Here is a 23,746-nt window from a genome sequence, read left to right on the forward strand (position 1 = left end):
GAAGTCACCATGTCATTAACAAGAACAGATCAATCTAAATACACAGGAAAGTTTTATTACTAATCCAATATATACTGCACCTTTGTAATACTTTGTTGCCTGGTTAAAAAAAAAATCCTGGACCAGATTCTGTGTTGCATCTCTTGAGGCATGGCACCAGAGGCGCACCCAGAGAGAGGGGAACAAATGTGACTTTAAAACACCTTTGTGCTGCCCATTTTATGGGCTGCTGTGGGGGCTGAAACAGCTCCAGCATTAGTCAGAGCAGTCCTGGGGGTTGTTCTTACAGCAGCTTTACTCAATTTGCCTATGGGGTCCCTATGAGCTCCACTGCAGTCCAGAATTGCCCACAGTGCCAAGCACTATGGTCTGTCATTCCTGCCCCCTATGATGGGCAGCATAAAGCCACAAATCTCAGCCATTACACTGTTTACGCACCACAGGAATGTTCCCAGCCCCCTGCAGTTCATTTAAAGCCCCTATATGCTGCCAGAGCTTTCCCCCTCAGCAGCTCTCAAAAATAAGTGTATTTTATTACAGTGACAATCCTGTTTTCCAATATAGAAGCCAGAGATCATTTCAAATATTTGTAGGCTTTCAGGAAAGACAAAAACCACCACAGTAGATTACACGGGCACAAATAAAAGCGTGCATCAGCTGTAAGATGGAAACAATGTGTCCAGTGATCTGCCTGACTAGATGTCCCAACTGGCTAGCCTTTCATCAGTAACACACTTTTAGACTGCTACTGGCATGTACATTTAGGCAAGTGAGGGGCCCTGAATTAAAGTGACATCCACCCCAAATTATGAGAAATTATGCTTTCCATAACCTCTCTCTTTTGGCCGTCTTCATCACATAACTCCAATTGATATTTTTCCTTTTAAAATTATGCCTTTAAGTAGTATAAAGAATGTAACATACACCATAACAACATTGTCTCATTCAATCATCCATCTGGAATTTTTCTATGGAAATCTGCCCAATTTGTTCTTTTATGATTATGTAAGGCCAGCAATAGGGCACAAGCTGCAGTTAAATGTCCCTGTAAATATCCTCCCGCTTCAGAACAAATACCTCCCCATTAGGACATGGACGCAGGATTTTTAAATCTTTGACCCTTCCATGCTTAGCTTACCCCTCAATAAATTTCTTCTGAGCTTTCCTACAGTCCAGTACAGGCTTATTTATTAGTTTGGAATTCTGGGAGTCTCTGAACAATGCTCTTTTGCTGCACACGCTTATTCTACCCAACCCCCACCAGGCACTATTCCATGCTGCCAGCTCAGAAAGACACTGGTGAGAGTCAGCCCTTCCTCTGTTATCGTATCATTTGTAACATGATACAAAGGAAATCTCATCATATTTCCAGTACAGTGTCAATGACTTTTGTGTCACACTGTCACCCTCTGTGTGGTAATACGTTCCAGTGTGACACAAAAGTCATTGACACCATACTGGAGTAAAGCTGCAAAGAATTCGGCAGCTTGAAACAACAAGCACGCTGAAACAGTCCCAGAGTATCAAGTAGGTATTCATACCTCTGCACTGTAGTAACCAGGTCTTTTTCTTTCTTTTTCTGACACATGAGTTGCAGCTCTTTCTCCCTACACTGTGTTCTAGTCTCTCCAAGCTTCTTCTCCAAATCGGTCACTGTTTCTTGGAGTTGTTTGTTCTTCTCTTCTAGAATATGCAGCTAAGACAATACATCCAAATAGTCAGATACAATGCTCAATTTTGTATTAGAAGTACTTACTACAGGCCCCAGCTTTACACTTATCTTCTGAATACACTTTTAGCCTCATTTTGACTGTTTCCAACTACAGTGCACTTAACTCTATTACAATTATCCTTGTTACAGTGTTAAAACACCTTTTAACACTTTAAATATTTGTCTTCTAATCAGGTGGGGAAAAAATGTGATCCACATTGCAATTCAGTCAAGAGGAATTGCAAAACAATCAATAATGGTGTGACACATGGCCAGAAAGGGTAAAGCATCTCGCAAGATAAATGACCTGAATTCAACCTTTAGAAACATATTGGTAGATAATGTTTGTGTTTTTGTGTGTGTTTACATATATATTGTTGGAGGTTAACAATGTAACCAAACTTTTCCTGTCTATGCTGTATTCTGTTAATTCAGAGATCAAAAGGAGATCTTAACATTTAAATGAAGTGTAAATATAGTGGCAGGTTTTAGAGTAGCAGCCGTGTTAGTCTGTATTCGCAAAAAGAACAGGAGGACTTGTGGCACCTTAGACGCTAACAAATTTATTTGAGCATAAGCTTTCGTGAGTCTCTAAGGTGCCACAAGTACTCCCTTTCTTTTTGTAAATATAGTGATATCACTGTATTGATTTCTCTTTGAAATGTATAGCAAATCATCTGCAAATGGTTGAAAATGGACAATTGCCTTGTGTTAATCCATATAGCTAATTACTGGTGATGCTTAGGAAATATGTCTATTTCAAAGTCTCAGTGGTTGCCTATTGTTCACTTAAGAACTCTGAACTGTCAAGAGAAGGCCTGGAACTATATAAAAAAAACCACTGGGTTATCATCCTTTTTATTTCAGATCTGCTTGATGCTTTACACAGAAGCTTGAGTCCTAAGACTGAGATCTCCAGTCCCACCTGGATCACCCTGAATATGAACATTGGACTATATCCTACGGACAAATTCTGAAAGAACTCTTTGCAACTACAAAGCTCACCATCTCTACTATAAAACTGATCTCAGAACTGTACTCATGTCTGTATGTATCTTTTAACCAATACTCACTCTCTTTTCTTCTTAAATACATTTTAGTTTAGTTAAGAAGAATTGGCTGTAAGCATGTATATGGGTAAGATCTGAAGTATTCATTACCTTGGAAGTTAATTTGTCCAATCATTAGGGATTGGTATAACTTTCTTCTATGATGAATAAAATGTTCAGTAATCCTCATCATATGACTTGGGCATCTGGGTGGAAGCCCAAGGCTGGGTTGCTTTAAGGGAACTATGTTTTGGCTTCTGGGTAACCAGTAAGGTATTACAGAAGCTGTTTTGTGCTGGCTTGGTAAATTTAAGTATTGGAATATCCAATACTTAGGGCTTTAGGGATTGTCTGCCCCATTCTTTACAGTTTGCCCTAATTGAATAACCTCAGTGTGGCTCCCCTGGGACCCCAGTCACAAATGCATGTCACAGAATATATTTATATCTGTAACTCTCCTTTTATGTATTATTAAAACCAGATACTTCTCCCTTACCTGCTTACTCTGCCTTTCTACATCATCCAGCGTTGGCAGGTCAGCCAGGTATTTTTCTAGGGTTTCAATTCGTCTCTGTTTGTCTTTATTTTGTTCAGACTCTTTCTGGCATTTCTTTTTCAGGCTATTTATGTATCTGTCTCTGGTTTTAAGCTAAAAGAGTAATAAGATTACATAATTTATTGTGGTAGAAAATAAACCAGTACAAGATAATGAAGAATCTATTTCCAAATTCTCAAAACTCAGCAGATCTTTAGAAACAACATTCTTAGCCAGAAGTAAAGGTTAGTTATTACAGAAAATTACACCAAAGGGTCATTTATTTTGCTTAAATCCAGTATCTCCTACCCAGAACAATCACCATCTTTAAATATTTGCGTTACATCAAACATATGTGAAGCTACAATTGTTTTACCTCAGTTTATATGACCCAGTGCTTCGGAATTGAAAACATCCTTATTTAACACATTCTTTTTTATGTCAATTGCCCACAGTGTTAGGAAGTTTCTCACTCTTTTGGCTTGCTCTGTGTGCATGCCTGGTGATCAGAGACATGAAAAATATTAGGAGTGGGAGAACTGGAACAAAATTACTGTGTGGACAGTCAACAGAGAGTCTACATTTTGCTGCAAGTCTGTGAGAGTCCTTGGAGAGAAAAAACAGAGGCAGAGAATTCTTTCTTGGGATAATGCAAAGCCTGGTATGAGGCTACTGCAGAAGAGCTGTCTATGTGCTACTTTGTTCCTACTGCTATCCAGGCAGACAAGATTATTGTACTTTGTTTGTAAATAAACATATTACACTAAGATAGTGGTCTCCAACTTTTTGATGCCCAAGATCACTTTTTAAATCTAAGGGCAACCCAGGATCTGCCCCGCCCCTTCCCCAAAGATCCACCCCGCTCACTCCATCTACCCCCACCCTATCACTCGCTCTCCCCAACCCTCACTCACTTTCACCGGGCTGGGGTAGGGGGTTAGAAGAGGGTGTGGGCTCTGGGCTGAAGGGTTTGCAATGTGGGAGGGGGCTCTAGGCTGAGCCTGGGGAAGGGGGTTGGGGTGCAGGAGGGGTGTAAGCTCTTGGAGGGAGTTTGGGTGCAGGAGGGGGCTCCGGGCCAGGGCAGAGTGTTGGGGTGCAGGATACAGGAGGGGGTTTGGAGTGTGAGTTCTGGGAGGGGGGCTCAGGGCTGGGGTGCAGCCTCCCGCCAGGCAGCACTTACCTCTGGCAGCTCCCGGTCGGCAGTGTAGCATGGCTGGGTGCTAAGGCAGACTCCCTGCCTACCCTGGCCCCACGCTGCTCCCGGAAGGGGCCAACGCGCCCCTGCTGTGGGGTAGGGGCACGTGGCTCTGCATGCTGCCCCTCTCTGCAAGCACCACTCCCGCAGCTCTCCCAACCAATGGGGGCTGCGGGGGAGGTGCTTGCAGGCAAGGGCAGCGCGCAGAGGGAGACCCCTGCCCCTGTGGCCATGCTGGCTGCTTCCAGGAGTGGCGTGGGGCCGGGGTAGGGAGTCTGCCTTAGTGGCAGCCATGCTATGCCACTGGAGATCGTGATAGACTGGGGGATCCTCTAGGATCGACCAGTTGATCGCGATTGACCGCTTGGTGACCACTGCACTAAGAAAATACCCTCATACTATGCCACCAATTTTTCATCCAAATGGAAACCTCTCTGCAAGACTCTGAATTTTTGCTACTCAGCCAAGGGGCAACAGCTCTGTTTTTGTGGGTTTGAGTCATATAGCATCACACAACATAGCCACTTTTACTCCTAGTTCTTGAGCTTTTTTATTCTGTATAAATTGAGATAGTTTTCTTTGATCTGTGGCACATTAGCCACTAGAGCATTCGGCCCTACTTAAAACCAACCCAACCCAAAAACTTATAACACATACATGCTTCTGAGTTCTTGGGTAAATACTGTGTTTCGAAGCCATGTACACAACAAGCTGCATAGCCTCAGATAGGGCAGTGGACTGGGGGTCAGGAGACTTGGTTCTATTCCTGCTTCTGCCACTGACCTGCTGTGTGGCACTGGGCAAGTCACTTCACATCCCTGTGCCTGTTTCCCCTCCTGTCCTTTGTCTGTCTTGTTTTTCAGGCAGGGACCGTTTGTATGTGCTTGCCAAGCACAATGGAGTCCTGATTCATGTGGTGCCTAAAGGTAGTGCAGTGATAATACCACCTAGCTCTTAAACAGTGCTTTTCATCATTAGATCTCAAAGTGCTTTACAAAGGAAGTTACTATCATTAGGCCCATTTTACAGAGGGGCAAATGAGGCACAAAGGTGAAGTGACTTGTCCACGGTAACCCATCAGGCCAGTGGCAGAGCCAGGAACAGATTCCAGGTTTCCTGAGTCCAATGCTCTACCCACTACGACAGTAACAGTGGTTTACTCATGATACTCTTCTTGAATTACAAAATGTTATTTCAACTCTCATTTTATAATATACACACAATATAAATAGGTGGCCAGATAACATCTTCTCAAGACAGATGTCCTAAATGTTTTGTTTTGGATATTATTTTGTGCAACAGCTACAGGAATTAAAAAACAGCTTCAAATACATATCTATCAGGACTAAACCCAATAGGAATCTCAGCCAAAAAATTGACCTTGACACAGTCCAACAACTACATCAGAGGACATCACAATGAAATAGCAGCTTTGTTAAGGCTGACTTTCTACAGGAATCTTAATTCACCCTCAGCCTGCAAAATAATTTCTTTGCTATGTTTGATAGCCAAGATCAATACGCATACATGCATTCCTGGCACTTGCTTTATTAACAAGGACTTAAAAAAAAAAAAAAAAAAAGACTGCTCAAAACCGGTCTTCAAACTCAGGATTTGATTTAATGAAAACTCTACCCATATTGCTCAGATCAACAGATTAGCAATTTATAGGATTAGAAACATGTGTCGCTATGAATAAGTGTCAAATGTAACCCTTTAAAATATCTCATACAATTGGTGTTTCTGTGTCTAGTGCTGGAAACATCCATCTTGCTGAAAAACAAATGTTATGTGTGACACTGGCAATGTCAGAGTCTAATGATGGAGTCTATAAAAGTGCTTAGTAGCTGACAACATCGGAAAAGCTTTTTTAGGGACAATTTTCTAAACAAGTCAGGATCCTGGGGGCTACGGGAGGGCTATATACACATTCTGTGATGTTTTAAGATTACGGTAGTTTTGATATGGATCTCTTAATTATCAGGGCCTCAAAAACTCATACAGCATTCAGGCTGTTCTAAGGTATTTCTTACCAGATAAAACCCCAAAGTATTTGGAGATACATCCAAACCTATGACCTTCCAAAATGCCTTTGTTCCTCTGACATATCTTCCTTTAGGGGATGCTGGGCTTGTGCTTTCTTCAGTGAGGTTTTGCACAACTGTTTGGCCCACTAAAATCCTCCTGCATTTTCAGGGACAGATATAATGGCCTTCTCCACATCTTCCTTTCCCTCTTGCACCCACAACCTGAGGTCCTCTCCTGCAATCACGGTCTGTAGCTTCTCTCCCTCTATTAGCTGGATTGTCAGCCACTGATATTCCCCTTCCTTCCATCTCCACATCCCCAGTGTCCTCTCCCCCCCTTCCTTGAGAATTATTTTTCCTGTAAAGGTCGGCCCTCAAAAGTTAGTGTTAATGTCAGTATTAAGGTGGCCCATGAAACCTTAATTTGGTCCTCTTGTATGCAGCAGGGGGAGAACAGGTTTCCCTTACTACTAGTTTGTTTCAATCCCCCACCCCTTGCCTTGGAATGGAGATCCCTTCCACAGCCTTTGGGGAGGAGGAATTCAACCAGAAATCACTTCAACACCTTTCTCAGTAACAATCAGCTTTATCATCCCTAGATGAGCAAAATAATTTCCATACCCCCAGCATCAATCCCTCAGTCACTGATCAGGGGCCTTCTCCCCTGTGGGCTCTGACTGATCCTAACATCAGCACCGTGACGGTGCACAGGGGTCATGCAGATAGGCTGCCTCCTAGACCTAGCCCCCAGTCTAGAGTTCAGACCGCCTGTCAGCTGTGTCCCTACAGCAGCACATGCCCTTTCTGGCCCTGTATTCCCTCCTTTCTACGATTACAATCCCATCCTACTTTAATGCATTCATTTAATTACATGATCACATATTTTTTCCACAGGATCTTTGCCTCATTCAGTCCACAGGCTGGATGGAGCTTAGAGAATAAGTCATGGTTGTGTAGTGAATTAGGCTGCAGAGATTCTGCCCAACTCCCAGAACAGCCCAGAATCGGGAGCCGTCCTTGTCTTTCACTGTAATTTCTACGCTGCACCTCTCCGAGAGGAGGCAGCAGCTTTTCACTCATGGATTTGGCATATTCACTCTGGAAGGCAGAATGGCTCAATATATGAGACTTGTATCTGCTGTATTAGACTCAGCGGTTCTAGTCCCAAACTTTCCACAGTATTTTTTAAAAAATATATGTTCGTTTATTCATGTTAATAAGTGCTTCAAATCACATGAATTTTCAGACTGTTGGGCTGAGGCACATGGATACCATTTTCCTTGAAAGCGACACCCTGAGCAAACCTAATTAACAGAAGCTGAAAACAGTGTCAGCAACAGGTTTTAACTGGTTTCTGAATACCATTCAAACATTCAAGAGAGGTTCAGATCCATTCTGCTGACACTTATCAGCAATGGTAATTTTTCTATTGTAGACATGATTTAATGGAGTTTTGAAATTAAATTGAGTTGTCAGTTTCTGTAGCGCAGGGGTTCTCAAACTGGGGGTTGGGACCCCTCAGGGGGTTGCGAGCTGTCAACCTCCACCCCAACCCCACTTTGCCTCCAGCATTTATAATGGTGTTAAATATATTAAAAAGTGTTTTTAATTTATAAAGGGAGTTGCACTCAAAGGCTTGCTATGTGAAAGGGGTCACCAATAAAAAAGTTTGAAAACCACTGGTGTAGCATATTTTAAGATGTATCCAGGGTTGCTCAGAGGAGGCAATGTTCCTTCTGAGGGAACGTGCTCAACTGAAAGTAATAAAGAAACAAAAATTAAGATTTCAACACACTGTTACAAGTGTGCTTTGTGCTTACAAACCTACCGCCTTCTCGACACCATGGAATTTTAACAGAAAATGTCCCTCTTTGGCTTCATTCGCCTTAGTAACCACAAAACCAATAATGAAGATGGGTGATTTTAGCACCAGGTCATATATGCTTGCAGGGAGCAAGCTTAATTAATATGGTGCTGAAAATGGCAGCTGGAACAGAGAAAGCCATCTACATTCGGGCTAACACCAGTGAAGCTGCCTATAGTTTTCTCATCCCTCCAGGAGAGGCTAATGCTATCTTAGTGAGTTGTTTTTACTGCTCCCTCAGCCAGCATTCTCTCGCCCCTGTTCTGAATGTTCCACTTTAGGGAGTGTCAAATATAAAGGGAAGGGAAACCACCTTTCTGTATACAGTGCTATAAAATCCCTCCTGGCCAGAGGCAAAATCCTTTCACCTGTAAAGGGTTAAGAAGCTAAGGTAATCTCGCTGGCACCTGACCCAAAATGACCAATGAGGGGACAAGATACTTTCAAATGTGGAGGGGGGAAAAAAGGCTTTTGTCTGACTGTGTGATACCTCTGCCGGGAACAGATCAAGGATGCAAGCCCTTCAACTTCTGCAAAGTTAGTAAGTAATCTAGCTAGAAAATGCGTTAGGTTTTATTTGTTTTGGCTTGTAAATTTGCTGTGCTGGAGGAAATGTGTTTTCCTGTTTTTGTGTCTTTTTGTAACTTAAGGTTTTGCCTAGAGGGATTCTCTATGTTTTGAATCTGACTGCCTGTAAGATTATCTTCCATTCTGATCTTACAGAGTTGTTCTCTTATCTTTTTTGTTCTTCTAATAAAGTTCTGTTTTTTAAGAATCTGACTGGGTTTTTTGGGTCTTAAAAATCCAAGGCTGGTTTGTGCTCATCTTGTTTATTCTTAAACCTCCCCAGGAAAGGGGGTGTAAGGGGTTGGGGGGATATTTTGGGGAAAGAGGAACTCCAAGTGGTCCTTTGCTTGATTGTTTGTTAAATCACTTGGTGGTGGCACCGTTTTACCTAATGCAAGGGCAAAGACTTTGTGCCTTGGGGAAGTTTTAACCTAAGCTGGTAGAAATAAGCTTAGGGGGTCTCTCATGCAGGTTCCCACATCTGTACCCTAGAGTTCAGAGTAGGGGAAGGAACCTTGACAGGGAGGACTAGCAACACAGGCATTTTTAAACAAAGGTTTCCAGAGTTACATCCATATTAACAAGTTCCAATCCATGTGGCAGCCATGTTAAAAAACTGCTACAGGCTATGGTACCTGTGGCAGTATATAGCATCTGTTTGGCTATTATTATTTGTTACCTGTATTACAGTCACACCTAGGGCTTCACTGCAGTAGGCACTGAACACACATACAAATAGCAAGACTGCCCCTGTCCAAGTGGGTTTTTTTTAAAATGAAAAACCAAAAGCCCTTTTCACCCTGGACAGGGAAATCATGCTGCCACTCTATTGACAGGACTGAAGTTTGGTACACTTCTACTGGGCATGAGTCACACTGTGATACTCCAGTTTCACGCAGTGCAGCGAAATCAAGTAATTGCATAATACCATGTAACACTGGAACAACTGGTGAATCAGGCCCGGCATGTTTAAATGCCATATTGTGGACTGGCTATAGACACCGCAGGATAAATTAGAGCCTACACATTAGTTGCTTTCTACTTAAGAAGTTCTGAAACACCATGGCACAAAAGGTGAAATCTAAACATGAAAGCCACTTACTTTCTCTTCCATCTTCTTTTTCTCTTCACTGGATTTGTTTGAAATTTGCTTGAGAAACTCATTGAGTTGCATTTCCTTATTCTCAACTGATGCAAGCTTTTGCTCAAGCTCCTCACAGTGGGATACTGATCTTTCTGAAAATGGAGCTTGCAATGATGTGATCTCATATTGTGGATGCTTTAAAAACAAGAAAAAAGTATAGTTAAAGTACAGCTGACATTAGCTCTTCGAGAAAACACTCTCACTTGGTAGATTTAAAAATACAGTGCCTGGCTTACAAAGAAAATGCACACATGCTACAACATGTTTACTGAGGAGAGGTGACACAGTACAAGCTACGAAAAATAACTGCACTGGTGTTCATTAGGCTACATCTACACTACAAGCCCGGTGATTCCCCTGCTCATGTACACATACTCATGCCAGCTCTCAGCAAGCTAGCACGGCTGTAAATAGCACAAACAGGAGAATCGCAACTTAAGCTCATAGGGAAGGCATAGTCTTATACAACACCACGTTTTTTTGCATGCAGATAGAGTGGGGCTTAATTTTCAGTCAATATCGGATGTCTGAGCTATTTATAAGCATCAAAAAAATAAGCTAACCAATTTATTTGAGCATAAGCTTTCGTGAGCTACAGCTCACTTCATCGGATGCAAGTGATGCATCCGATGAAGTGAGCTGTAGCTCACGAAAGTTTATGCTCAGATAAATTGGTTAGTCTCTAAGGTGCCACAAGTACTCCTTTTCTTTTTGCGAATACAGACTAACATGGCTGCTACTCTGAAACCTGTCAAAAAGTAAGTTAATACATCATGAATTTCTGGAAGTTATACTTTGTGGAGCAGGAGAATATCTGAATTTGGCAATCAGACCTTAAAATGAAAAATTATCATGATCTCCATAACATGTTTAAAGGGACAGGGTCATGTCAAATTTGGCTCCAAATTTAGGTTTTTCTTTTACAGAAGCCAAGACATCCGTAGTGTTTCCAACCCCAAACACTGCACTATAACCCAAAAAGCAAGCCAGACTACAAATGACTATGAACAAACCAAAATATTGCAATGGTGCTTACATCTTTAGAAGCTTTTTGAAAGAGGGTAAGCATGATTATCCCTATATTTCAGATGGAGAAACTGAGGTACAGAAAGATGGAGTGACTTGCCCAAGATCACAGAAGTGGCAGAGCCAAGAACAGAACCTATGTTTCATATCTGCTGCTCTATCTATTGCACCAAGCTGCCTCCTCTTTCACAGGAGTGAAAATTACATTTCTGTTTTCACTGTCCATGGTGAGAGAAGCGCAAGATGGAGATAGGTAGCATGAGAGATGAAAAGTAAATTGCGTTTTTTAAAAAAAAATCTTTCCCTTTCCATAATCTACACTGGAATTTATGAGGCAATTTGATTTTGTTAAAAGACATGATATCTGAGCTGACAACGTCCCTTTAACAAAATGGACAAAATATTCAGAATAATTTTTAAAATCTTTTCAAAGATTAAACTATGTATGAGGAATACAGTTAAGAAAAATAACTCCCAGGAATAGATGCTGAATAAACCAATTAAAGCAGAAATCCTCTGAGGCTTGATTTTAAAAATGCTATTAATTATGAAAAGCCTTCATTAACATTTTACATAAAGTTTATTATTAATATGATTATATGTACAATTGTGTGCAACACCCTTTTGCTAAATAAATAAATAAATAAATAAATAAAACCAACCCAGAACATCCTTGCGGGTTTTGGGGTCACTGCCCCTTTCATGTAGAAAAAAAAGTCAATACTTTTTTCTTCAAACTCACATCCACCCAATCTCTAGTAGGTAACTATTTCAGTATAGAAAAGCATGTTTACAATTTTAAAATAATTTTACAAAATAAGGAGATTTTGCAGAAGTGCCTACAGCTGGGATTAAGCACCTAAATCCCTGAGGTGCCTGAAAATCTTTCCCTAAATAATTAACAATGCATGGTGTTTCCATTTCAGTCAATACATTTGTTAGCTTACAGGCATGCTAAATTCTCCGCCCCAAAAAGCCAATGATCAGGCATTCAGATTCCTCTTTCTATGAGCTTATACATACACTGGGCCAGGTCTTCAGCTGGGGTACATCACTATAGCTCCAGTGACATAACTGGAGTTATGCTTAAGTACATGAACTGAGGATCTCGTCCATTGATTGTAACAACAAAAAGGTTAAGGTGATACAAGGGAAACAGGATAGGAGAATATTTTGTCTACACTTGCCATTGTCATTCCCCCCCACCACCTTCCTTCTAGATGCATCTTTGGCTACTATCCCAGGTCCTACTTAAGTGTCCCTGCCAAATTTGTTGTCTTGTTCTGCCATGCAAAGTTACCCCATTGGTCCCTTGCTTGACCACCACAGCCCAGGCTTCTACATCTTTTCCATTTATTTTAAGGTGCTGAACTTCTGACATATAGCGAACATTGTAATGTTACTTTTGTTCAACCTCTTCTTTTTTATATCTCTTCCTCATTTAACTTCATCTCTAACATTACCCTGCACCCTGTCTTAGAGATCCCTCTGCTGGCTGAATACTATGATGGCTCTAACCTCAGTCTTCACAACACACATTTTTTTTCAGATTTCAAACACACACACACTAGTAAAATTGATGTTAAGCACAAAATATACTTACTATAAAAATACTTAATTTAAACACTTCTGCAATTACTGGAGAAAAGGACATTTAACAGAACATTCTGAAATGTATGCAAAGTATGAGTATTAGGCATTATTACAGACAAACAATTTAAACAGTTTTAGTTTTTGGCCTGCAGTGGAACTGTGAACATGCCCTCAGGTATTTCTGATGCGTTCAGTTAATATATATTGAAATACCTAAACAAAGATAACCATTTTACCTGTAAATTAGTCACATAAGGTTCTTCACAATTCACAAGGTGGCTCAGCCTGGCACGTTGAGCCCGTAATTCATTCTCCCGTATCTTCTGATGTAAACTGTTAATTTGTTGCTTCTGACTGTAATACATAAAGTCAGATTACTTTGGGGGATGGGGAGAAGGAGAGAAAACCATGAATCTTGAAGATTTATATTTCATAACACTCTAGCAATAAAGACCAACCTTCAACTTACTTTGAGCACGTGAAAGAGAAAACTATAGGCTACACTTGGCCAAAGTTAGATATTTCACCATAATGAATCTATAGTAACCCTGGGATTTCCCACAACAGCCTATCTGAAATTAATCCAGATTAGGGCCAGAACTGGTGTCCCACTAGGCCAGGGGTGGGCAAACTTTTTCGCCCGAGGGCCACATCGGGGTTGCGAAACGGTATGGAGGGCCGGGTAGGGAAGGCTGTGCCTCCCCAAACAGCCTGGCTCCCGTCCCCTATCTGCCCCTTCCCACGTCCCGCCCCCTTCAGACCCCCTGACCCATCCAACCCCCCCTGCTCCTTGTCCCCTGACCTCCCGGAGCCCCAACCCCTATCCAACCTTCCCCCCCACCCCCGCTCCCTGTCCCCTGACTGCCCCGACCCCATCCACACCCCCAGCCCCTGGCAGGCCCCCCAGGACCCACAACCCATCCAACACCCCCCTTGTCCCCGATCACCCCCTCCCGGGACCCCCACCCCTAACTGCCCCCCAGGACCCCACCCCTATCCAACCCCCTCTGCTCCCTGTCCCCCCACTCCTAGGACCCCACCTCCTATCCAACTTCTGCTAAGATACATGGTCACATATTCCCCATAAAGCATATACAAAATGAGCTAAATTCAGCCTGGAGAATCCAGGTGGAACTCCTATGGAAGTGTGTCTTGAGACCACCATGAATTTGACAAGTAGAGATGTCTTTTATACCAGGGGTTAGAAAAAAGGCAGGGTTACACCTGCTTTTGCTCCTCTGGTTGCATGTTATGCTTTTTTCACATAACTGAAATTTACACACCAACAGGGGGCAGAAGAAAGTTTAAAAGGAAAAGCCACGACCATAAAATAAGGATGGCAGTGTTTAACCTAAGGTCCTCCTTTTAGTTCCTTTTTCTGCTTACTATTTTCTCTTCTGACTACTTGACAGATGAGCTATAGTGCATTTAAGTTTACACAGCACTAGATATCAAAGTTGTACAAGTTAAACTACTTTATTGCTTGCACCAATCTTCCCACCAGTTTACACCAGAGGCATAAATTATACCACTATTTATAAAATAACTGATTTTGAACTACTATGGTTAGAGGGCCAAACACAACCCTGGATGTCAATTTACAAGTCAATGGAGTTACATCAGAGATACATATGGCCCAAGAAGTCCACTAATCTCTTTCCTCAGAGACAGGACTTCCTATGGTCAACTACAATCAGCTTTGTCACACTGGCCAGTGAAAACCTTAAAGGGACACAGATACCTTGGTGGGACATTATTTAGAAACAGTAAAAATTCTGCATCTCTCTCATTCTTTGTATTTCTCCTCAATTTTCCCCTCCCCTCCACCCTTTTTGTATTGTTCTCTGGTGTTTTTGGTTGGTTGGTTTTCTTTGGTTGGTTGATTGGTTTTGTTTTATTATACTAGGAGGGATTTGCTGGAGAACAGGATCATTGATTAAGTATTCATCTGTTCCTGCTGCTTATACATCATCTAAATTCACAAACCTATTTGTGACATCACAATTAAATTCTTTGGAGATTATATCCTGTGGTGAGTGGGGATAAACAGCAGAAGCAGATTAATTTCTGAGGAAAGAGATCCACCTCTGAGCAAAACAGCTTAAAAAAAAACACCCATAAAAATTATAATCCATAACCAGAGTGGTTTCTAAATTGAATGTCTTCCAAATATTCCCAGGAGGCATCAAAAGGTTTTCATAAAAGTAAAACAGCAAGAAATGGAAAAAACATGAAAAGCTGGTTAGGGAAAGGAATCCTTGATTAGTTAGGTAAGGAGTCTCTGAGGCCAAATCATGGGAGAAAAAAAAAGTAAAACCACACGCACAAAAGCCCACTTAGAGGGATTTTTTTTTAGCCAGGAAAATTCACCTAGCTGGCCATGAACAGACTGTGTCCCATTTATTCCACCTCAAAGAGGGATTTGCTGCTTAAAAAAGGTAAATTTACGTGTCCCAAAAAATGTTTGTTGCATACAGTGTGGTACATATTATACATGTATTGGAATGTATGGAAAAAATATAAGAAAGGCTTAACTGTACAGCATATTAAGACCATTCATTAAATATAATTCATAAGAATAAATAAATTTCAAGATGTCCTATGATACAATGAAACAATTTTTTTTTTTAGCCACCTCTCCTCCTCCTTCCCAGCCTATGTGGAAGGAATGAGCCCAGTTAAGAAGGAATGAGTAACACTGGAAAAAATAAATTTGCTCTAAAAGAGGGGGAATGCTACAATAAACAATTTCGATTTGGGTCTTTATGCACTATTGCATTTCAAATAATAGTAATAACAAGAGCTGCAAATCCTGGTATGGAGGGAGAGGATTTGAACGTAAAGAGTATGTGATTTTTACTAGAAAGAGACACACAACATTACGAAAGAGATGATGAGGTCTTCATAAATTCTGTTGTGTTCTTGGTCACAATCACAAGTTCAGCAAACTCACTTAATATGAGACCTCTTAACCTGAGGTCAAACTAGGATGATAAAAGGTGAACAGTCATTATTGTGCATACGTATTTCATTAGAACATTTTCACCAAGTCTGATTTAAATTATGTAAGTAACCATGACTCAGCTGTTGAAGCAACTGCACTCTCCTATTCTTTTGGTTGATCATATCTCAACATTTGCTTTACATTTGCATTCCTGAACAGATACTAAACAGTTGAACTGAGCATTTAAAAATACCACTGAACTTCAAAATACATCACTTTTTTTTTAAACCAATTCTCTTCCCACTAATCCCCAGAGGAAGATAAAATGAGCCAAATTAATCCCTGGTGTAAATGACTACAGTGGATTGAATTTGTCTCAATATTTTTCTGTTAGCCTGCAAAGTGTAGTTAGAATTTATCTGCCATCCTAAAACCTTGTCAACAAAAGACATCAAGGAAAGGTTTTCCTAGATGATGTATTTCTCTGCAACTGTCTTCCTGAAGATGAACTCTCTACAGTAAACTAACTTCAGGCCATAGGAAAACAAAACTATGAAAGCTGATGGCTATTCATGAACAAAGAATGAAAAACAAACGTTATAGAAATATATTCACTATATGCATATAATCCAATAAGTCTTTGGAGTTCTCTGACAATGAAAGACCTCACACCACGTGCATTTCATTGCTGATGTTGTCATATGCTAGGATAGTTTTAATCCTTTGTTACCCCACAGCTGTTACGACTAATCCGCTATATAACCACAGGCTGTGAGGGCTTTGTTTAAAAAAAAGTGTGTGTAAGAGGTTCAGATGACCTCACAAATATAGCCTATGCATGGCAGTGGAAATACTATACCTGACAGCCTGCCTGTCTTCAGCTAATAATTCTAGCACTTTCAAGAAGACTCTTTAGGCTCTTTTCAAGCCTCTGCTCAGATAAATGGCAAAGTTTAATATCAAGGTTGGTAGGCCAAAACAATTAACCAACCTTGAAACAGATAGCTAGTTTCACCTTCCAGACAGAGCTATTATTAGACTAGGTCAGCTTTAATATTAATCACCTTAACAGTGTGCTCTGTCTTCATAAAGGACAAAACTAGAGCTCACTGATATTTTTTGTTTTCAAATTGATGTTTGGAAAAAAAATTCAAATTCACAGCCCTATCCCCAAATTATCTTCTGTGGTCATGTTTTTTTTTTCCGTTTGTTTTTTCAAATTGCATTTTTCAGCCAGCTACAGCTAAAATGTATGTCTGACTGCAATGAAAAACAAACAAACAATCTCGTTCATTCACAGGACCACCATTCTCTCATGAAAGGCCATCTCTCAAAATTCAATACTGAGTGTAGGAAAAAAGAAAAAACACCAACAACGTTACTTTCAATACATGGACTTTTAGTTACTTCAGCTCAGTTTCTCTACTGTGAGCCAGAAGATAATTAAAAGTGTTTTGGGGTTGGTTTGTTTGTTTTTTAAATCTCAGACTTGGCTTCTTGTGTATGCCAGCAGGGTCAGTCTGAGGAAAGGAGATGAGCAGAAATGACTTGCATACCTCTAAAGTGCCAGTTAAAGGAACTGCATTCAAGGGAAGCAAAGCTATGTTTTTATATAAAACAAACACTGAGAAATGAAAGCACCCTTTTTGGGAGCGGTGTTTAATATATATATATGGTGATACCTATGAAGGAATCTTCATTAAAAGGAGGTATTACGGTCTACTTTTGTTGCCAAATAATTGATACAAATATAACATTGAAGTTGCTTTTCAAAAAGATTTTAGTCTGCAAGACATCTCAAATCTTTGCACCTTTTCCTCAAGGCATAAAGAAAGCTCTGATCCAGGAGCAGAAGAGAAAGCTTTGAAGCTTCTTTTTAACGACATGAAAGATCCTGTTGTATCCAGAATACCATATTCAATTTCCACAGAAAAATTCTGCAGTGTAGCAGTTTCATTTTTGGGGGGTAAAATGAATTTTAAAATGTGTTTTTCTTCTCAGACATGATCTGCTTGTTATAGTCTGATTATAGCAATATCTTTCTCTTCCCTTGATCTCCTACAAAATTTCAAATCAGTATCCTGAGGGTATGTTCTTTGTTGGTCCCCTTACCTTCCCCTCCCCATTTTTTTTTAAAAACACCAACCATCATTATAAATCTCAAAAGCCACATTCAATCTTGATATATCCAGCGTGCAACCCAACTGAAGTCAAAGGGGTTACCCAACGCGTGCATCAGACAACACCTGGTTCCTACATATTAGATTCCCAAGTCCCAAATGCCACATGCAAGATCCTGATATACCTACAGTAAACCCTTTTACTTTTCATGAAAAGATGTGTTCCCTTCTATTTCCACCTTTCGTAAAATCTGCAAGTCTTTTGTAAAATCCTTTTCTCTTTGCCATTTCTCCACCAAATACCTTTCATTTCAGGCATCAACAATGTCTTAATTCCTGTGGATCAGTGGTGCTTGACAGTGTAGGGGAGGGAACACTAGCCACGGATGTTCATATAAAGACCTGGTTTTATCTGGACACATTATAATAATACTCAGCCCAACAATACCAAATGTTGTTTTAGCTAATTAGAGGCTACAGTTAATATGTCTTAAAGTGCATCTGAATCCAACTTAAAGAAAAAAATTACTTATAACAGTATATGCAGATTACATAAAGGAAATACTTCTACTTAATACTATACAATGAGGAAGGAATATACAATACAGCCATAGTTATTCAAATTCATGCGGGACACTGAAATTTCCCTATTAGCTAAAATTTTCCTTTGTACAAATTTATTCAATGCATTTAACAGATGTTAAAGGAGATAACCCTATGTCAGATAATAATGTGTTTCAGAAATTGGAGACTGTACTATACATAGCACTATCTTGTCTTCATCAACCTATGCTAACACACAGGCCAATATTAAGACTTCTTCATAACCCTTAGGACTAATCTATCTGATATCAAAGTACGTGGTAGGAGGAGGACTTGTCTCAGAAGATCAGCTGCTTCTCTTTACATTCTGCCTGCCTGCATTCATGCTTCGAGCAGGCAGAACAGCCAAGAGCTGGGGCCACCAGTTCTGACACATGGCAGAGCTCTGGAAACATGTTTCCCAGATCTCACAGAACTTGGCCACCTGTGTAGGAGCCCTCTACACCAACATTCCACACAAAGATGGACTACAAGCCGTCAAGAACACTATCCCCGATAATGTCACGGCTAACCTGGTGGCTGAACTTGTGACTTTGTCCTTACCCATAACTATTTTACATTTGGGGACAATGTATACCTTCAAATCAGCGGCACTGCTATGGGTACCCGCATGGCCCCACAGTATGCCAACTTTTTTATGACTAACTTAGAACAACACTTCCTCAGCTCTCGTCCCCTAACGCCCCTACTCTACTTGCACTATATTGATGACATCATCATCTGGATCCATGGAAAAGCAGCACTTGAGGAATTCCACCATGATTTCAACAATTTCCATCCCACCATCAACCTCAGCCTGGTCCAGTCCACACCAGAGATCCATTTCCTGGACACTACAGTGCTAATAAACGATGGTCACATAACCACCACCCTATACCGAAAACCTACTGACCGCTTTTCCTACCTATATGCCTCCAGCTTTCACCCTGACCACACCACACGATCCATTGTCTACAGCCAAGCTCTGTGATACAACCGCATTTGCTCCAACCCCTCACACAGAGACAAACACCTACAAGATCTCTATCAAGCATTCTTACAACTACAATACCCACATGCAGAAGTGAAGAAACAGATTGATAGAGCCAGAAGAGTTCCCAGAAGTCACCTACTACAGGACAGGCCTAACAAAGAAAATAACAGAACGCCACTAGGCGTCACCTTCAGCCCCCAACTAAAACCCCTCCCACGCATTATTAAGGATCTACAACCTATCCTGAAGGATGACCCAACACTCTCACAAATCCTGGGAGACAGGCCAGTCCTTACCTACAGACAGCCCCCCAGCCTGAAGCAAATACTCACCAGCAACCACATACCACACAACAGAACCACCAACCCAGGAACCTATCCTTGCAACAAAGCCCGTTGCCAACTGTGCCCACATATCTGTTCAGGGGATACCATCACAGGGCCTAATAACATCAGCCACACTATCAGAGGCTCGCTGCACATCCACCAATGTGATATATGCCATCATGTGCCAGCAATGCCCCTCTGCCATGTACATTGGTCAAACTGGACAGTCTCTACGTAAAAGAATAAATGGACACAAATCAGATGTCAAGAATTATAACATTCATAAACCAGTCGGAGAACACTTCAATCTCTCTGGTCACACGATTACAGACATGAAAGTTGCGATATTACAACAGAAAAACTTCAAAACCAGACTCCAGCGAGAGACTGTTGAATTGGAATTCATTTGCAAATTGGATACAATTAACTTAGGCTTGAATAGAGACTGGGAGTGGCTAAGTTATTATGCAAGGTAACCTATTTCCCCTTGTTTTTTCCTAACCCCCCTCACCCCCCCAGACGTTCTTGTTAAACCCTGGATTTGTGCTGGAAATGGCCCAACTTGATTATCATACACATTGTGAGGAGAGTGATCACTTTAGATAAGCTATTACCAGCAGAAGAGTGGGGTGGGGGGAGAGAAAACCTTTTGTAGTGGTAAACACCCATTTTTTTCATGGTTTGTGTGTGTAAGAAGATCTTCTGTACTTTCCACAGTATGCATCCGATGAAGTGAGCTGTAGCTCACGAAAGCTTATGCTCAAATAAATTGGTTAGTCTCTAAGTACTCAAGTACTTAGTGCCACAAGTACTCCTTTTCTTTTTGCGAATACAGACTAACACGGCTGTTACTCTGAAACCATGAGCTACAGACGTCTCTAGGCCCAGTTCAGCACTGGTAGAGCAGTTTTCAGTTTCCACGGTGCCATTTAGCTTTTGCCTGAAGTTGTGCTCAGTGGCATCTCTGGGAAGATTCACAGAGCGAGGTAATGTAGGTTCACGATGATTGGCTGGCATTTTGTGAGAACTGGTTCTGTTCTATAAAGTTTTTATACTGATGTCATAACCACAGAAGCTGATTGCCTCACAATCATGCATTAAGTGACATGCTAACATCTGTCATGTATCAATCATTCTCTTTCCCTCTTTCCGAGGAAGAATTGTGTGCACCGTGCAGTGTTTTATTTTGGTAGAAATTTGTTTTTAAGGCTTTTTTTGTTCTTGTTTTTAAATGTACCCACTGCTGTGTATTCACATCAGCAAAGGCAAGGTTAAAAAAGTATGTCTTGCACTTGGAATGGAAGAAGATGAGGTTTATGATGGTCTTCATTCCCAGGTCTGCTCACAGCCTATGAAAGAACTGTCTTTTCAAAGTCATTTGGCTTTGTCCCTGGCCTCACAGAGGTGATGTGAGAGAGTGGCAGCTAAAAAATGCTGCACAGTTGAGAGGGTTTCCTGTTAAATGCAGCTTGATGCAAGAAAGGATACTGTGATAGGATGTCCACCCCACAAAGGTTTGGAAGAGGTTAAGGTGGCCAGGCAGGCCAATTAACTCCACAGGCACCTGGAGGAGCCAGGGAACAGGGAATGAAGTGATTGTGAGCAGGCCCACCTTGTGCAGGAACAGGCTAAGCCTATAAAGCCAAGTAGCTGGAAACTGATGGGGGTAGCTGGGAAAGGGCAGTCTCTCACTGGGAAGAGAGAGAAGGTTTGGAGCTGGTATTCCCAGAGAGAGAAGGGGAACCAGAGTGGTAGGAAGCAGTCCAGGGAAGGAGTAGTGACGGCAGAGGGAGGAAGCCCTGAACTGCTGAGCTGAAGGTTCCTGGACTGGAACATGGAGAATAGGGTGGGCCTGGGTTTCCCGAGGGCATGGAATAACTAAGGCAGTGAATGGGAAGACTACCTAGGACTGCTGATGGAGTGTACTCCAGAGGGCTAAGTCATGAAGGGCCCTGGAGCAGAGGCGGGCAAACTATGGCCCGCGGGCCACATCCGGACCATGGGATCGTCCAACCCAGCCCCCGAGCTCCTGGCTGGGGAGGCTAGCGCCTCCCTCCCCCCGCTGTTCCCCCTTCCCCCGCAGCCTCCTGCCGGGCGGTGTGGCTGCCAGACATGCTGCTCTGAGCATCATGGTAAGGGGGTTGGGGGGTTGGATAAGGGGCAGAAGGTCCCGGGAGGGGGCAGTCAGGGAACAGGGGAGGGGGGAGGTTGTATAGGTGTGGGAGTGCCGGGGGCAGGGCAGTCAGGGCGCAGGGGTGTGGATAGGGGGCGGGGCAGACAGGGAGCGGGGGGGCGGGGTCGGATAGGGGGCGGGGTCTTGGGGGGCAGTCAGGGGGCGGGGTCTTGGGGGGCAGTCAGGGGGCAGGGTCTTGGGGGGCAGTCAGGGGGCAGGAAGTGGGAGGAGGCCAGGCGGTTTGGGGAGGCACAGCTTTCCTACCCAGACCTCCATACAGTTTTGGAACCCCAGTGTGGCCCTCAGGCCAAAAAGTTTGCCCACCCCTGTCCTGGAGCGAGAGGAGCTGCAGACCAGAATTGGACTGACAGCATGCAAATTGCGGATGGGGGCGTCTGTCTCAAGAACTAATACCCAGAGTGACCAGGAGGAGGAACCAGACCAGTGGGGAGTGGTGCACCCCAGGACAGGTACGTACAGCATTTTATATACTGTGCCAATCCAGGTCTCACTCACAGCAGCCTAACCCCATAGAGACATTGTAATTTAGGGCCATATTCTGACAATCCTTATACCTTATGCAGGTGCACAGGAGCTGTGTATATGTGGGAGGTAATGCACCAGCTTCCCCTTGTGCCCCTCAAGTAAGGGCCTATCTGGAGCGCAGGGACTCCAGAGATGGCAGGGACTGTTCCTTCTTGATGCACACATCATTCCCCTTGCACCAGTCTTCAAAGCCGGCCTGCTATGCAAAAGGTAGCATGCCACTCCCCATGAAAACATGGAACAGCAGGCACACTCCCTCCATCTGACAAGATGGCTGGTGTGACTCTGCCTAGGGGGCATGCTAGAGACCATAGGGAAGAATCTGTTCTGAGTATGCCAGTTTTAATTAATATGGCGAACAGTAAAGGACAGCTAGAGTTATGAAAGAGACAAGTGATTTAAAGACTTCAAGGAGCAGAGAATCCTCCAGCAAGTGACCCGTGCCCCATGCAACAGAGGAAGGCGAAAAATCTCCAGGGCCTCTTCCAATCTGCCCTGGAGGAAAATTCCTTCCTGACCCCAAATATGGTGATCAGCTAAACCCTGAGCATATGGGCAAGATTCACCAGCCAGATACCACAGAGAATTCTTTCCTGGGTAACTCAGATCCCACCCCATGTAACATCCCATCACAGGCCATTGGGCCTATTTACCATGAATATTTAAAGATCAATTAATTGCCAAAATCATGTTATCCCATCATACCATCTCCTCCATAAACTTATCAAGTTTAATCGTAAAGCCAGATAGGTCTTTTGCCCCCACTGCTTCCCTGGGAAGGCTATTCCAAAACTTCACTCCTCTGATGGTTAGAAACCTTTGTGTAATTTCAAGTCTAAACTTCCCAATGAGCAGTTTATATCCATTTGTTCTTGTGTCCACATTGGTACTGAGCTTAAATAATTCCTCTCCCTCTCTGGTATTTATCCCTCTGATATATTTATAGAGAGTAATCATATCTCCCCTCAACCTTCTTTTAGTTAGGTTAAACAAGCCAAGCTCCTGGAGTCTCCTTTCAGAAGACAGGTTTTCCATTCCTCGGATCATCCTAGTAGCCCTTCTCTGTACCTGTTCCAGTTTGAATTCATCCTTCTTAAACATGGGAGACCAGAACTGCACACAGTATTCCAGGTGAGGTCTCACCAGTACCTTGTATAATGGTACTAAAACCTCCTTATCTCTACTGAAAATACCTCGCCTGATGCATCCCAAGACCGCATTAGCTTTTTTCACGGCAATATCATATTGGCAGCTCATAGTCATCCTATGATCAACCAATATTCCAAGGTCCTTCTCCTCCTCTGTCACTTCTAATTGATGTGTCCCCAGCTTGTAACTAAAATTCTTCTT

At 42.3% G+C, this 23,746-nt stretch overlaps 1 protein-coding gene across 1 annotated transcript in view; it reads right to left on the reverse strand.

Moving 5' to 3' along the window:
* CEP85L (centrosomal protein 85L) overlaps positions 1-23,746 on the reverse strand; it is a 179,521-nt gene that overhangs the window by 15,416 nt on the left and 140,359 nt on the right. The window contains exons 5-8 of the mRNA XM_077812142.1: positions 12,948-13,065; positions 10,051-10,227; positions 3,257-3,409; positions 1,542-1,696 (exon numbers count right to left, since the gene is read on the reverse strand). Of these exons, the coding sequence (XP_077668268.1) occupies positions 1,542-1,696; positions 3,257-3,409; positions 10,051-10,227; positions 12,948-13,065 (603 nt within the window). The remainder of the gene's footprint in view (positions 1-1,541; positions 1,697-3,256; positions 3,410-10,050; positions 10,228-12,947; positions 13,066-23,746) is intronic.

Source organism: Eretmochelys imbricata, chromosome 3 (assembly GCF_965152235.1).
Source record: "Eretmochelys imbricata isolate rEreImb1 chromosome 3, rEreImb1.hap1, whole genome shotgun sequence".
NCBI lineage: Eukaryota > Metazoa > Chordata > Testudines > Cheloniidae > Eretmochelys > Eretmochelys imbricata.